General features: G+C 57.3%; 1 protein-coding gene across 1 annotated transcript in view; it reads right to left on the bottom strand.

Moving 5' to 3' along the window:
* The window catches only part of LRP5 (LDL receptor related protein 5), a gene marked incomplete at its 5' end in the record, with an annotated part of 134,299 nt that overhangs the window by 49,065 nt on the left and 69,342 nt on the right, over nt 1-15,892 (bottom strand). The window contains 2 exon segments of the mRNA NM_001135199.1: nt 7,484-7,655; nt 10,373-10,769. Coding sequence (NP_001128671.1) covers nt 7,484-7,655; nt 10,373-10,769 — 569 coding nt within the window.

The raw sequence follows: 15,892 nt of genomic DNA, 5'->3' as shown, positions 1-15,892 counted from the left end.
GCTCGGAGGGGCTGTGCTCGGAGGGGCAGGGCTCTGAGGGGCTGTGCTCTGAGGGGCAGGGCTCGGAGGGGCAGGGCTCTGAGGGGCAGGGCTGCCGCCGTCCTACAGGCTGACTCTGGACAGTCGCCTGCTGTGCAATGTTTCTATGAAGAACCCTGCGTTTCCTCTGACTCGCTTGTGCGAACAGACATGAGCCCAAGACCCACCCTCTGCAGCACGTGTTTACAGGGAGAGTTCTGTTGTCTGAGGGAAGAAGCATCCCACTCTGTCAAACTCAAAACCCAAGAGTAAACGGCAACAGTTATCTTGCTTCATGTAATAAAAAAAGATCTTATACACACACGCGTGCGCGTGCAAACACACACACACACACACACACACACACACACGGCTCTGCAGTGCCAAAGCCCAGGGGTGCAGCCTCTCCCCAGATCCCTGGGAGCACAGTGCAGCCAACAGACCCTGTCCCATCACTCCTGCTGTCAGTGATGTCACCTCCACCCACTTAGCAAAAGTCAGGGGTGCCTGTCAAAGGGCACGAGGTTTGGGGGTCACTCCTGACCCAGACCTGGTACGTCCCGAGTCCCCATCAGGGGTCAGCATGGAGACCCCAACTCAAGCTGGACCTCAGAGGGTCTCTGCTTTGGGAAACCAGGCCGGCTCACAGACAAGCAAAATGACAATGATGATGGTGATGATGACGATGGCGATGGGAACTTGGGCAAGCGAGCGCACAAACCGTGGAGGGGCGTGGAAGGGCCACAGCTTCCAGCTTCCTGGCACGGACCAGGTGTCGCCATTTGGAAAGAGGATCTTCCCTGGGCGGCCAAGGAGGCAGGTTGTCCGCACCAGGGCATACGGCTGGAGTGACCCAGGCTTCCAGGGGAGAGGGCCGGGGGCAGCTGGACACACAGGGCTGGGGTTTGAGAAAGGGCTGGGCTGTCCCTGGCTCAGCATGAGGGCACGGCCAGCGGGTGGGAAGAGCGGCACTGGAGTGTGAGCCTCAGAGACCCGCAGAGATGCCAGACCCTGCCACTTCCACACACAGTCGTGTCTTGTGGCACAGGATATAGAAGCCGTGGCAGGGCAGAGGGGAGAAGGGCAGGGCAGAGGGCAGACGCTCCCAGCCAGGCCTTCCCCTGGCTGAGCCCAGGTGGGTGGGGAGGCAAGAACGTGAGGGCTTGGTCCTGAGGGGACACGCTGGAGGCTCACAGGAGAAGCTGAGTGTGGCTGCAAGTGTCCCAGGGGCCAGAACTTCCAACCTCCGGGGCTCTAGACTCAGGAAGAGGGCTAAGGAGGTGTCCCAGGGGCAAAGCCAGCACAACACTGGAAGTCCTAGCCTAGGAAGTTGGAAAAACGGTGAGAAGAGGCAGCTATGGGAAGCAGAAGGGAGGTAGGGCCGCATCCAGGGGACCTCAGCCCACAAGCACTCGGGCCTCACATACGATGGCGCAGGACCCGAATGCGGCTCCAAGCAACCTGCAGGTGTCAGGACTGCCCTGGGTGGGCCCTAGCAGGTGAGGAGGACGCCCAGGACTGGAGCCACCGCCACTCCCAGCTGTCACTGATGAGGGCAACAGCTGGTCGCAGGATGGGGCTAAAACCCCTGCATGTGTCAGTCAGGCTGCTGGGGCGGCCTGGAAGCTGACTCCCAGGACAGCTGTCACAGACAAGACCAGCAGAGGGGCCTCCCAGACCCACCCGCCGTCTCTGCTCCACTCTGTAAATGTGATGTGGCGTCTCTAATGCCATCCACATGAAACCTCATTTCATAGACCTTTGTTCTTCTCCCAGTTCATCAAGGGATCAGCCACAGCTGCCCATGAAGTCCTCTCATGCACCGGGAGCTGAAAACCTGGAGCCTGATCGTCTGCTCAAAGGCAGGGCCCGGCTAGCCCCCGGAGAAAGCGCATTCCTTCCAGCGCCCAGCTCCACAGAGACCAGCTGCGCACGCCACTGCGTGGAATTGAATCCTCTCTCCCGCCGCTCTCCAGCAAAGGTGAGCGGCCAAACACGTCCAGGGCTGGTGTGGGCTCCTCAGGACCTGGGCTGGCCATGTGGCTGCCTCCTGACACAGTATCTTAGAAATGTTCGCATTGTGGCCAGGCGCGGTGGCTCACGCCTGTAATCCCAGCACTCTGGGAGGCCGAGACGGGCGGATCACGAGGTCAGGAGATCGAGACCATCCCGGCTAACACGGTGAAACCCCGTCTCTTCTAAAAAATACAAAAAACTAGCCGGGCGAGGTGGCGGCACCTGTAGTCCCAGCTACTCGGGAGGCTGAGGCAGGAGAATGGCGTGAACCCGGGGGGTGGAGCTTGCAGTGAGCTGAGATCCGGCCACTGCACTCCAGCCCGGGCGGCAGAGCGAGACTCCGTCTCAAAAAAAAAAAAAAAAAAAAAAAAAAGAAATGTTCGCATTGTTCCAAATGTGTCTCCTTCCTGGCCCCATTTATACCTCCCCCAGCGATCCCTTCCACCTGGAGTGCAACTGCACCCTCAGGGAGCCTTGGCTCCTTACACCTCAGCTGTTCCTGGAGCCCCCAGAAGCTACCACAACCCCAGCAGCAGCCACTGTCCCCGCCATGGCCTGGGACGCAGATGGCACACACTGCATGCTCAGTGGGTGTTTGCTGAATGAGCCCGTAGGCCCGAGACCCTCATGTGAGACGGGGGTCCACAGCAGGAACACTAGCACATCCACCCCTGAACAAAGTGCCAGGAGGGTTTGCTCCTGGCGCTGGGCAAGGACCTGAGAAGCGGCCGTGACTCGCAGAAGCCTGCGGACACACCCAGGGGCGGTGCCCACTTGCAGGAGGAAAAGACGCACCAAACTCCAGCAGAAAACACAGAACTAGCGTCTCCATGGGCACATCCGAGGTGTCCCAGAGCAGGAGGAGCTGCTGGCGGGAACCTCGAGGCTAAGTCAGCTCTGGATGAGCAGGTGGATGGCAGGGCGGATCTCAGCATCCACCTGCACATTCTCAGAGAGTGTGCCACCAGGACCACAGCGGGCAAAGAAAGGGACCCTTGATAAGGCAGTCTGAGAAGGCTTAAGCAATGTATCCCCCTCTTAGAAACAGCCTGTGTAACCATATGAAGGGCCCTGAGAAGGCCGGCAGTAAAGTACCCCAACAGTCCCCAAGTTCCAGCCACCAAAGACACCCGTGCCCCGCGCCATCACTCCTCATCCTTCAGTATCTCTCCTTAGGCCCCCAGTGATGAGCTCCAAATCGTCAAGGAATGAGCTTCCAGTGCGTAACCGCAGGGTGGCCTGCTCCACAACCTCCCTTCTGCTACTATGACACCCCTACTTTAATTCCTCGGTTGGTCTTTTTTTTTTTTTTTTTGAGACGAAGTCTCACTCTGTAGCCCAGGCTGGAGTGCAGTGGCGCAATCTCAGCTTACTGCAACCTCCGCCTTCTGGGTTCACGCCATTCTCCTGCCTCAGCCTCCCGAGTAGCTGGGATTATAGGCGCCCGCCGCCACGCTCGGCTAATTTTTATATTTTTGGTAGAGACGGGGTTACACCATGTTGGCCAGGCTCCTCTCGAACCCCTGACCTCAGGTGATCTGCCCACTTCAGCCTCCCAAAGTGCTGGGATTACAGGTGTGAGCCAGCGCACATGGCTGAATATTTTTTTAAATGGAAAAGAAGCGTTGGTGAGGAGGTAAAGTCAGAACCCTCACACACTGCCGGTGGGGATACAGAACAGCACAGCCACTATTGACAACAGTATAGTCCGGGCGCAGTGGCTCACGCCTGTAATCCCAGCACTTTGGGAGGCTGAGGTGGGTGGATCACGAGGTCAGGAGATCAAGACCATCCCGGCCAACATGGTGAAACCCCGTCTCTACTAAAAAAAATACAAAAAATTAGCCGGGCGAAGTGGCGGGAGTCTGTAGTCCCAGTTACTCGGGAGGCTGAGGCAGGAGAATGGCGTGAACCTGGGAGGCGGAGCTTGCAGTGAGCGGAGATCGTGCCACTGCACTCCAGCCTGGGCGACAGAGCGAGACTCTGTCTCGAAAAAAAAAAAAAATGGTTCCTCAGTCAAACCTAACATTACCATAGGACTCAGCAATCCTACCCCTACGCATATACCCAAATAATTCACAACAGGTGTTCAAACAAAAACTTGCATTCAAATGTTCACAGCAGCATTATTCATAGTAGACAAAAGGTGGAAACCACTGCCTACCGCCCAAAAAATGGACAAACAAAATGTGCTCTGGCCATACAATGGGATGTCATCCAGACACAACAAGGAAGGAACTTTTTTTTTTTTAAGAAAGGGTCGGGCCGGGCGCGGTGGCTCAAGCCTGTAATCCCAGCACTTTGGGAGGCCGAGACGGGCGGATCACGAGGTCAGGAGATCGAGACCATCCTGGCTAACACGGTGAAACCCCGTCTCTACTAAAAAAATACAAAAAACTAGCCGGGCGAGGTGGCGGGCGCCTGTAGTCCCAGCTACTCGGGAGGCTGAGGCAGGAGAATGGCGTAAACCCGGGAGGCGGAGCTTGCAGTGAGCTGAGATCCGGCCACTGCACTCCAGCCTGGGCAACAGAGCGAGACTCCGTCTCACAAAAAAAAAAAAAAAAAAAAAAAAAAAAAAGAAAGGGTCTTGCTCTGCTGCCCAGGCTGGAGTGCAGTGTTGCGATCACAGCTCACTGCAGCCTGGACCTCCTGTCTTAAGCAATCCTCCCAACTCAGCCTCCCAGGTAGCCGGGACCACAAGTGCCCACCACCATGTTCAGCTAACTTTAAAAATTTTTTTGTAGATGGGGTCTTGCTATGCTGGCCAGGCTGGTCTCAAACTCCAGGCCTCAAGTGATCCTCCTGCCTTGGCCTCCCAGAGTGTTAGGATTACAGGCCTAACCCACTGCACCCAGTCAGGAATGAGGTTCTGATAATGTGCAACAATGTGGAGATGAATCTTGAAAACACGATGCTACGGAAAGAAGCCACACACAGGGGCCACATATCGCAGGATTCTAGTCACACAAAATGTCCAGAAGAAGCGAATCCCCAGAGACAGACAGTAGATTAGTGGCTGACAGACGCTAAGAGTGAGGGGAGAATGGGTGTGAGTGCTGACCGACATGGGATTTCCTTCAGGGGAGACGAAAGTGTTCTAGAAGTAGACAGAAACAGAGATTGTCCTCATACTAAATGCCCCTGAATTGTTCACTTTTAAAAACGTTGTTATTTATTTATTTTTTCAAGAAAGAGTCTTGCTCTGTCGCCCACACTGGAGTGCAGTGGCATGATCTCGGATCACTGCAACCTCTGCCTCCCGGGTTCAAGCGATTCCCCTGCCTCAGCCTCCCAAGTAACTGGGACTACAGGCACCTGCCACCATGCCTAGCTAATTTTTGTAGTTTTAGTAGAGATGGGGTTTCACCATGTTGGCCAGGCTGGTCTCGAACTCCTGACCTCAGGTGATCTGCCCACCTCAGCCTCCCAAAGTACTGGGATTACAAGTGTGAGCCACTGCGCCCAGCCTGAACTGTTCACTTTAAAATGGTTAAAATCATCAATTTTGTGCTACGTTTATTTTACCACAATAAAGAAAATCATTGAGCTGGGAGTGACAGCTCATGCCTGTCATCCAGCACTTTGGGAGGCTGAGGCAGGTAGATCGTTTGTGCCTCAGGAGTTTGAGATCAGCTTGGGCACCATGGCGAAACCCCATCTCTACAAAAAAAAAAAAATACACAAAAACTATCTGGGTGTGGTGGTGTGTGTCTGTAGTCCCAGCTACTCAGAGGCTGAGGCAGGAGGATCACCTGAGCCCAGGGAGATGGAGGCTGCAGTGAGCTGTGATCACGCCACTGCACTCCAGCCTGGGCAAGTGAGCGAGACCCTGTCTCAAGAAAACCACTGCTGTGACCGTACACAGAACAGCGCCGGTCACAGGTCCGGTGTGCCACACACAGTACACGGAACAACGCCAGTCACGGGCCCAGTGTGCCACAGTACACGGAACAGCGCCGGTCACGGGCCCAGTGTGCCACAGACACGCGAGTCCCTGACCTGCTCCCACAGGTAGAGGGGATGAGTGAAGGCAAATCATCTTCAGCAGCCTGGAAACACGGGCCTTGCCAAAAACAAAACATTTACAAGGAGCTCCAGCAGGCCACACCTGCAGCTGCTAGGGTTTTCGTGGGAGGGGCGTCCACTCAGCCTCCCCCATCCCTGGGTTCCCCACCCTGAGGGTGCTGATGCTCCTCCTGCTAAGAAGCAGGGTCTGAAATCCCACAACACAGACACACACTCGTGTTCTCCATCCCGCCCTGCCCTGCAAGCTGCCTGGTTCGGGCCTCCCCTGGGAGCCCTGAGGAGAGCAAAGGTGACCCCAATGGTGACGTCAACAAGGACTGATGCGGCTCAGGAAAATCCTTCAGAAGTTGCTGGAAACAAAGGGAGGCGTCCACCCCGAGGAGAGGCAGCAATGTCACCTCAATGGATGACAATGGTGTGACATGTAACTAACATATCACTGGCACTGAGAGCACCTCAAAAAAATGCTCAACAGAGGCCGGGCCGAGGCGGGTGGATCACTTGAGGCTAGGAGTTCGAGACCAGCTGGCCGACACGGTGAAACCCCGTCTCTACTAAAAATACAAAAATTAGCCAGGCGTGGTGGCGGGCGCCTGTAATCCCAGCTACTTAGGAGGCTGAGGCAGGAGAATCGCTAGAACCCGGAAGGCGGAGGTTGCAGTGAGCCGAGATCATGCCATTGCACTCCAGCCTGGGTAACAACAACAATAAAGACAACAAAAACAAACAATCAAACAAAACAAACAAACAAAAAGCTCAATAGAGGCTCCACAGGTGAGCAAAAAGCAAGCTGCCAAAGCACGCCCACTGGACAAGGTCACTGAAACCCGACCACGGTGGCAGGGCGAGGCTGCACCCAGCACAGGGACAACAGACATCCATGGAAGACCAAAACTGTCTTCAACTGCTTGGGAACGAATCACCAAACTCAGGCCAGCGGCTGCCTCTGGCTTCAACAACACCCATGTTTTATGTCTTAAGTGGGGTGGTAGATGTGTGATTAATTCTTGTCTTAATTTTGTACTGTGAAATAGTGTAAGGCTCACACTAAGTGGCAAAAGCAGTGCAGAGGATTCCTGTGTCCCCTTTGCCTGGGCTGGCCTCAAACTCTTGTGTTCCAGCGATCCTCCCATCTCAGTCTCCAAGTAGCTGTGACTACAGGCGCCCAGCCCAATGATAACATCTTAACGTAACCACAGGACATTGTGTAGCGCTACCCCCTCAAGGCGTTTTTGTCAGAAAGCATTGTAACTATTTTTTCAAGCATTCCATTTGGCCAAATAGCAGAGCACAGGCACCCATCAGTGCCTCGCCAATACGTATGTCTGGCTGCAGGGGGTGGCCGGACCTGGCCTCTCAGGAGCCCAGGGACAGCTGGGCAGGGCCAGGCCTCTTGGATCAAACATGTCCACGGGAGCCTCACCTCAATCTTGTCTGTCTTGGCGTCTCCCCAGTAGAGCTTCCCCTCCTGCAGGTCCAGGGCCAGGCCGTTGGGCCACCCAAGGGAGGCATTGACCAGCACACGCCGCTCCTGCCCGTCCAGATTGGCACACTCGATTTTAGGGTTCTCTCCCCAGTCTGTCCAGTACATGAGGCTGGAAAAGAAGCAGAAGTCCATGTCTCCATGCGTCCGTCTGGTCTCTGCGGCATCCCCAGTGCCAAGAGCAAGGCCTGTCCCCGAGTTGGTCCCCATCACATGGCTAAATGTTGGTGTCAGTAAATATCGGCATTGGTAAATGTCTGCATCGGTAAATGTCGGATGTCGGCGCTGGGAAATTTGGTGTCGGTAAATGTCAGTGTTGGTAAATGTCGGTGTCAGTAGATGTAGGTGTCGGTAAACGTGAGTGTCGGTAAATGTCGGTGTCGGTAAATGTCGGTGTCAGTAAATGGTGTCGTAGATGTCGGTGTCAGTAAATGTGAGTGTCGGTAAACATCAGCATCGGTAAATGTTGGCATTGGTAAGCGTGTTGGTAGATGCTGGCGTTGGTAAATGTCGGTGTCAGTAAATGTCAGCGTTGGTCAATGTCGGTGTTTATAAATGTTGGTGTTGGTAGATGCTGGTGTCAGTAAGTGCTGGAGGACTGAGCATGCCAGGGGCAAGCCCAGTGATCAGAGCCTCTGGAGGGTCCCCTGGGACAGGGATGCCCACTGCCACCCTGCGCAGGTTTCACCGCACCAGCCCTTGGACTCTCAGGAGCCAGGAGCTCATCTCCCATTCCGAAGGTCAGTGGACAGAAACGACCCTGCCCAGGGTCTGGGACAGCCTCACGTCTGACTGGTGGACTGGAGGGGAGGAGCTGAGCACCCAGAGGAGGAAGGGGCAGAGCGGAACCTCCTGCACATAGCTGAAGGGCTCCCCTGTGCAACGGACAGGTGACTTGTTCCCTGGGGCCCCCCAAGGAGGGAACCCAGATCCTGGGGTGGTAGCTCAGGGGTGGAGATTCTGGGGTCCCAGGTCACAGCCTCTGCTTTGGCTGTGTCTGACCCAGCCGGCCAGCCCCTCTGCCTCCTGTTTCCAGCTCGGTGCCTCTCCCTGGACCCCACAACCTTACACGTCAGACTGCCAAGCCCATATCCCTGGGATCCTCAGACTCATGAAACCAGGGCTAGGAGGGACCTTGGCATCGGCTTCCCCATCCCTTCCTCTTTCACAGATGGGGACACCGAGGCCCATGGAGGCAGTGACCTGACCAAGCTCCTGACCTCAGGGCCAGGTTCCCTTCACTGTGGCTGGCAACCAGTTTTTGTGCCTCCTCCTGCTAAAGCCCCAGGGGGCCCCACTTCCTACCCTCATTCGCCCTCGTCGGGACACAACCCAGCCCTTCAGCCACTGACATGGAGCAGCCCTCGCCCACATGCTGCCGTGCCCCAGGGTCCACAGAGGGCTGCTCGAGCCCTGCCCGCTGCCTGCTGTGCTCCCGCTGCCTGCTGTGCTCCGGCTGCCTGCTGTGCTCCCGCTGCCTGCTGTGCTCCCGCTGCCTGCTGTGCTCCCGCTGCCTGCTGCCTGACATGCTGGCTTCTAGACACCAGTCCACTTGCAGGAAAAGCTCCCTGGCCAGCACGCTCGCAACCCCCAGGGCCAGGCCACGAGCACAGGCTCCACAGCCTGCAAATCCTCTGCCTGCCACTGCCCGATGGGCACCCTGGGCAAGTTCCTTCACCTTCTGAGCTTCAGGTCCCAGGGCCATGAGCCTGGAAACACAGCTGGCTCCCACTAAGTGCTCCATGGAAGGAAGCACTGCTACTGACCTCCCAGCTCCTCTGGGATGTCCCATCGGCACCCCCAGCTCCAGTGCGCCTCCTCCATCAGGGTTTTCCCGTTCAGTGTTCCGGGTTATGAACTCCCGGGAAGGCCCCTGGCTACTACCCTTTGAGCCGCTGGGGCGGGTCTCAGAAAGGCTCCCCTACCGACCGACAAGCTCTCTGCTTTCACAGACTTCTATGCTACAAAGCTGGAGCCACGCTGCCAGGCCCAGCCCCACACCTGCCACCTCCTGCTGTGTGACCCTGGGCAAGTCCCTGAGCCTCCCTGGGCTTCAGTGTCCTCAACTGTACAACTGTACCTACCCCCCTGAATGAAAAGACTGACGATGTGCAAAGTGTTAAAAGAGGCCTGGCTTGACCGGGCATGGTGGCTCACGCCTGTAATCCCAGCACTTTGGGAGGCTGAGGCAGGTGGGTCACCTGAGGTCAGGAGTTTGAGACCAGACTGGCCAACATGGTGAAACCCCGTCTCTACCAAAAATACAAAAATTAGCTGAGCACAGTGGCAGGCGCCTGTAATCCTAGCTACTCAGGAGGCTGAGGCAGGAGAATCACTTGAGCCCAGCAGGCAGAGGTTGCAGTGAGCTGAGATCACGCCACTGCACTCCAGCCTGGATGACAGAGTGAGACTCCATCTCAAAAAAAAAAAAGAGGCCTGGCCTGTATTGTGGTCAGTGTCACAGAGGCTGCCCTTACTGTCACTACTGTCATCCTGGAAATCACCCAGGTGGACCGTTCCATTCTACAGATGAGGAAACTAAAGCTGGGGAACAAAGAGCTCACTCCAGGTCTCCAGGGCTTTCTATGCATGGACCCAGCAGCAGCACTGGACCACTGGGGTGCTTGTTAGAAACCCAAGTCCTCAGCCCCGCCCTGGAGCTCCTGAATCACCACTTTGGGCGGGGGGCCCAGCTGCCAGTGTTTTAACAAGCTCTCCTCCGGGTTCTGATGCAAGACAATGCTCCAGAATGACGGGTCCCGGTCAATCTCCCTCTCGCCTGTGCTTGGCCTGGCCCAGGCTCCAGGCCCCAGTCCCCGCCCGTCTTACCCCATCACGGGGTGCAGTGCAATGGCTCGGGGCTCGTCCAGGTCCTCTGATACCAGGATCTTGCGGGAGGTGCCGTTAAGGCGTGTCACCTCGATGCGGTCCGTGCCCGTGTCGGTCCAGTAGAGGTTTCGGGCCACCCAGTCAACTGCGATGCCATCGGGGTCATTGATCTCGGTGTTGACCAGCGTCTGCGCCCCAGACCCATCCAGGTACGCCCTGCGGATGGCCCGCACCTCGTCATCCGTCCAGTAGACGTAGCCCTCCAGCGGGTCGTAGTCGATGGCAATGGCATGCCGGATGTCATCCACCTGCAGCACAATGTCGGTGAAGTCCGGCGTGTCCAGCGAGATCCTCCGTAGGTCTGTCCGCCGGGCCAGCAGCAGCACCTCCTCGGCTCCTGTGGAGACAGGTGCAGTGGGGTCAGGGGTCAAGGGCCTGCAGCAGGCACAAGACTAGGCCTGGGGTGGGCCGGGCAAGGGAAGACTCAGCCAGGCCCCCAGGGCTCTCCTTGCAAAGGCTGGTGATATTAGGTGACACGCACCCAGCCCATGCTACATGGTCACTCGTTCATCCTCATGACAGCTCTGGGAGGCTGGCACTGTTTGTTTCCTTACTTTACAGATGAGAAAACTGAGGCACAGAGAGGTTATGCACCCAGCTGAGAGCCACACAGCCAGGCCATCGGGCTTCAACCACTGGGTGGGAGCTGCCTCACAGTCCCCCTTGTCTCCTCCCAGCCCCTCTCCTGGCCACAAACCAGCCCCAACCACAAATCCCGCCGGGTACGACCTGCTGGCCATGCTGCTCAGCATGCCCACCTTGCAGGGCAGACCCACTTGTGGGCCACGCTGCTCAGTGTCCCTAGCATGCCCATCTTGCAGGGCAGACCCGCCTGTGGGCCACACTGCTCAGTGTCCCCAGCGTGCCCGCCTTGCAGGGCAGACCCGCCTGTGGGCCACACTGCTCAGTGTCCCCAGCGTGCCCGCCTTGCAGGGCTCACCCTTCTTCCCCAGCTCGATGCCACTTCATCTCTCCCTCCCCTCCACCACCCGAGGGCAGCTTCAAGCCCCAGGATCACACCAGGGGCTCCTAGGCAGGACCAGATGCACCTGTCAAGTGAATCACCCTCTTTACTCATTGCCCAGATGCTCCCGGGCCACCGAGATGAAGGGAAAGCCTGGTTCTGAGGCCTGAGACCTGGAGGCACTGTCAGGAACACCAAGAGTTAACACAGTTTCGTGACCACTTGACACACCAGGCAACACAGGAGCGAGACGAGAAACATCTCCGGGGCATGCGTTCTGGTCACGGCTCGACCCAGGGCCCTGGCTCCTTGCAGGGGGCTCCACCGTGGCCTCCACACAGCTGGGCCATCGGAACATAGCGATGACCCCCAGTAACTCAGACCTGGTTTCTAAATAGGGTCCCACAGAGAACAGCCAAAGCACTATCCGTGCACTTCCAACTAAGTTTCAGAACCACGCCACGAAACACCCACCCCACAGCCACCTGGGCCTCTGCTGCACCCCGGGGCCAGGCCTGCTGCTGGCGGAGCAGCTTGAGGTCAAGCCCCTCCATGGCACGGGTGGGCAGGGTTCAGAGTGGCACTTAGGCAGGTGGATGAGAGGAGAACCTGGTCCTCTCAGGATGTCCCTGCAGACAGGCTGGACACAGCTGGGGACAGGAGGATGCTCAGGTGATTCTGGTCTCAAAGAAAAGCCCCCACTCTGGCTGAGGGCAGGATTTGCCAGCCCTCAAGATTTGCATGTGTGAAATCCCCAAGGAAAGTTCTTTCTGCTCCGGGCATCTGTGCCCTGCCTAACTCACCAGCGTGGCCTGACAGCATATGACCGGCATGAGAGAAGCTCAACTCAGACTCCCTCGGGGACCACAGCAACACTCCAAGAGCATCTGAGCAGCATGGCCCAGGGATCAGCTGTGGACGGGGTCCTGCCACTCAGGCCCAGCGGCATGCAAACCCAAGGATCCCTCACCACCCACTCCACAGGATGCATGGAGACCCCCCGACCTTTCAGCCATGGCCCTCCAGTGGGATTCTCAGTTTGCAGGTCGGGCGGATTACAAGATTCTCTTCTGAACCCCCGTGGCCCACCCTCCACATGCTTCTGACCCCCATGGCCCGAGGCTCCACACACAGCAGCGCCAGCATTTCTGATTGTGTCCTAGGACCCCCGGTTGGGATTTATCAGAGCTTCCTGCAGAAATTACAAGTGGAGACCCATGCACACTGGGGCCCCCAGGGTGCCCTATCATCCCGACACAGATCCTGCCAATGCTGCTGGGGTCAGGATGTGGCTCCCTCCCCGAGTTAGGGCATCATCTACTCATTTGTTCCAAACCTTTCTGGTCTCAAGGATGCAGAGCCAAGAAGGTCAGGGTCAGAGACCCCTCCCAGTGTCCTGTGGCCACGACCCTGCACAAGGGCCCGGGTCACAATCTGAAAAGGGGCTCGAGGCTAAACCAGCCCAGAGCCTCCCTCATGCCCTTGCCCCTAGACCTGGCCCTGCAGCCAACTGCCAGGTCTCTCGAGTGCCCTGCCAGGCTGCAGCCTTCAAACAACAGATGGTCCCCTGCGCCCAGGCTCTGGCTCTTGCCAGGAGGAATGCAGAGACTGTTCCAGCCGTCCAACGTTTCGAGGAAGGACAGGAGCCCCTCCTGACTCCTGCTCCAAGCCCCGGAATGTATAATCTGATTCCACCACTAGAGGGCGCCCAGGTGATGGTGACAGCGACACAGGCCCAGGGCTGGGGAAACTGAGGCAGGCAGGCTGGGGACAGTGAGGTGGAGGCAGCACTTGGAAGGTACCCTAAATGCCCAGCTACAATGTAAATATCTGAGAGCCAAATTCAGATCTGGTCAGAGGCATCTGATTCGGTGTATATTGGTAGGGGGAGGGGGAATCTCTCAATTTCAGTAAATTTTCTCTCCCTAGGCTCCACTCCCAAAATGTTCTGTTGACAATGGACCTGTCCTTCAAGGCCCAGGTCACATGGCACCGCCACCTCCTCAGGGAAGCCATTCCTCCCCACACCCCAGTGGATGGCCGCCCCGCACCCCCAGTCTACCCCATGACGAGGGCACCGCCCCCACTGGCTCACTGGGGTCCTGGCGCAAGCCCCCTGCTCTCCACGGCCCCCAGCACAGCCCGACGCCCACAGCGGCACTACATCCAGGCGATGAGCAGGGAGAATCTGAGACCGAAACCTCTGGGGACTTGGCAGTGTCCGAGTCCCTGTCTAGCTATAACTTGGAGGGGACCAGAGACTCCACTTCATGGAGACAGCTGGGAGAGAGGCAGGACCCAACCCATTTGCTTGAAGCTCTGAGTGAGCTGTGACCAGCACAGAGGTGACCCTGGTGGTGGTGGGGACTCTGTCCAGCTAGGCCAGCAGGGAGCAGCTGCAGAGAGAGCGCTAGCAGCCTGGGCTCTGCCAGATGCCTGCCAAGGCTGGTGCCCACAGCTGGCCTCCAGGAGGTTCTGTGTGTAGAGAGGTCCGAGCAGCAGCCATGGCCACGGGGAAGCAGACCTGGGGTTGGGAGGGGCAGGTGCAGGGGACTGTGCCGGGCTATAAAGAAGAGAGGCCAACTCCTTCCCTGGGACCAGCTACAGAGCCTAGGTAGGAGTTTATTTAAACACCAAGGAAGTAAATTGTTTAGAAACTAACAGTTTGGCCAAATGGTTTTCTCTGGGGTTGTTTAAACAAATAGCCAGCCCCACAACGTTGCCTGAGAGTGAAACCTTCCCCGCACCCGAGCCTCCTCCAGGCGGGCTCCTGACCTCTCCCCTTCCTCCCGGCACGCAGGCAGGAGAGGACGACATCCCTTCCGTGAGGCCAAGCTCAGGGCAGGAGCTTGGGGCAAGGGCCAGGCAGGGCACAGCTTCCTAGTAGGCAGCCTGGTCCTCAAAACAAAAAAGTAGTCCCAAGAGATGGCCCGATGTCATGGACATGTCCAGCTCAGCACCATCCATCCCTGCTCACCTCTGTCCCTGACCACATGGACATGCAGGACCTGCGAGGGGCTGCTGTGACACACTGCCGCCAACCAGGTGGCTTCTAACATCAGAAATGTACCCCCCCACCGCCCCCACCAAGGCACGCACCCCCAACGTCAAAAGTCAAGCTGTCTGCAGCGACAGACTCCCTCTGAAGACTCCAGGGGAGGATCCTTCCTGGCCTCTCCCAGCTTCTGGTGTTGCAGGAAATACTTGGAGTTCCTTGGCTCGTGGCCTCCATCACACTAAGCCCTGCTCTGCCTCCACGCAGCCTTCACCCCTGAGTGTCAGTGTCTGCTCTCCTGCTCTCATGAGGACACCAGCACCGTGGATAGAGGCCCCCTACTCCAGGGTGACCTCATCCTTGCTTGATTACATCTGCCAAGACCCTGTTTCCAAGCTAGGTCACATACACAGGTTCCTGGGGTTAGACCTTCAGCATATCTCCTTGAGGGACACAATTCAGCGTACCCAGCGGTGAGCAGACGGTAATAGGAGCGCTTCAGCGGAAGGCCAGAGGCAAGTGTGCCAGGCAGAGGGGATGGCCTGGGCCACTGCAGGGAGGCCGGACAAAGGGTGGCCCAAACCTGTCGCCAGGGCTGATCTGAGTGTGGAGGCCTGGCACCCACTAGCGTTGGCGTTGCCCCGCCCGCTACAGCTCTCTTCTGAGGCCCCACTGCGTGCAGGACACGCCCCACTGCGTCCAGCTCTGACCCAGCCCTGTCCTCCAGGAAGCCTCATGCAAACAGCCCGCCGTGCGTGCAGCAGATCCCAACCACAAAAGCAAACAGACTGCCACTCTCACACAAAAACCGGGAAGGAAACGCGCTCAAATGTCAACAGTGGTTATCGTCGGACGGGTCCTATCCTTCCTTCGAGCTGTCGGACAGAGGTCAGCAAGCACTCTGGGAAGGGCCGGAGAGCAAATATATTCGGTGCTGCGGCCTGCACGGTCTCCTTCCCACCTCCTCAGCTCTGCCGCAGCTGTGGGAAGGCAGTCTGCCTCAGTCCACACAGCTGGGAGCAAACAAAACTTCATTTATGGACACTGAAATGTGAGTTTCATGTCATTTCCCCATGTCCCAAAACATTATTCTCCCGATTTTCTTCTCAACCATGTAAATATGTAAAAAGCATTCCGAGCTCACAGCCTGTTCCAACTGGCCCCTCGGCCAAATGACCCTCATTCAAGAAGCGTGTGTGACTTTGTTTTTGAGATGGAGCTTCACTCTTATTGCCCAGGCTGGAGTGCAGTGGCGCGATCTCGGCTCACTGCAACCTCTGCCTCCCAAGTCAAGCAATTCTCCTGCCTCAGCCTCCCGAGCAGCTGGGATTACAGGTGCCCGCCACCACACCTGGCTAATTTTTTGTAGTTTTAGTAGAGGCGGGGTTTCACCATGTTGGCCAGGCTGGTTTCGAACTCCTGACCTCAAGTGATCTGCCTGCCTCTGCCTCCCAATGTGCTAGGATTACAGGCGTGAGCCACCACGCCCAACCATGTGTGA

Source organism: Papio anubis, chromosome 12 (assembly GCF_008728515.1).
Source record: "Papio anubis isolate 15944 chromosome 12, Panubis1.0, whole genome shotgun sequence".
NCBI lineage: Eukaryota > Metazoa > Chordata > Mammalia > Primates > Cercopithecidae > Papio > Papio anubis.
This window is presented reverse-complemented; position numbering and strand designations above follow the sequence as displayed.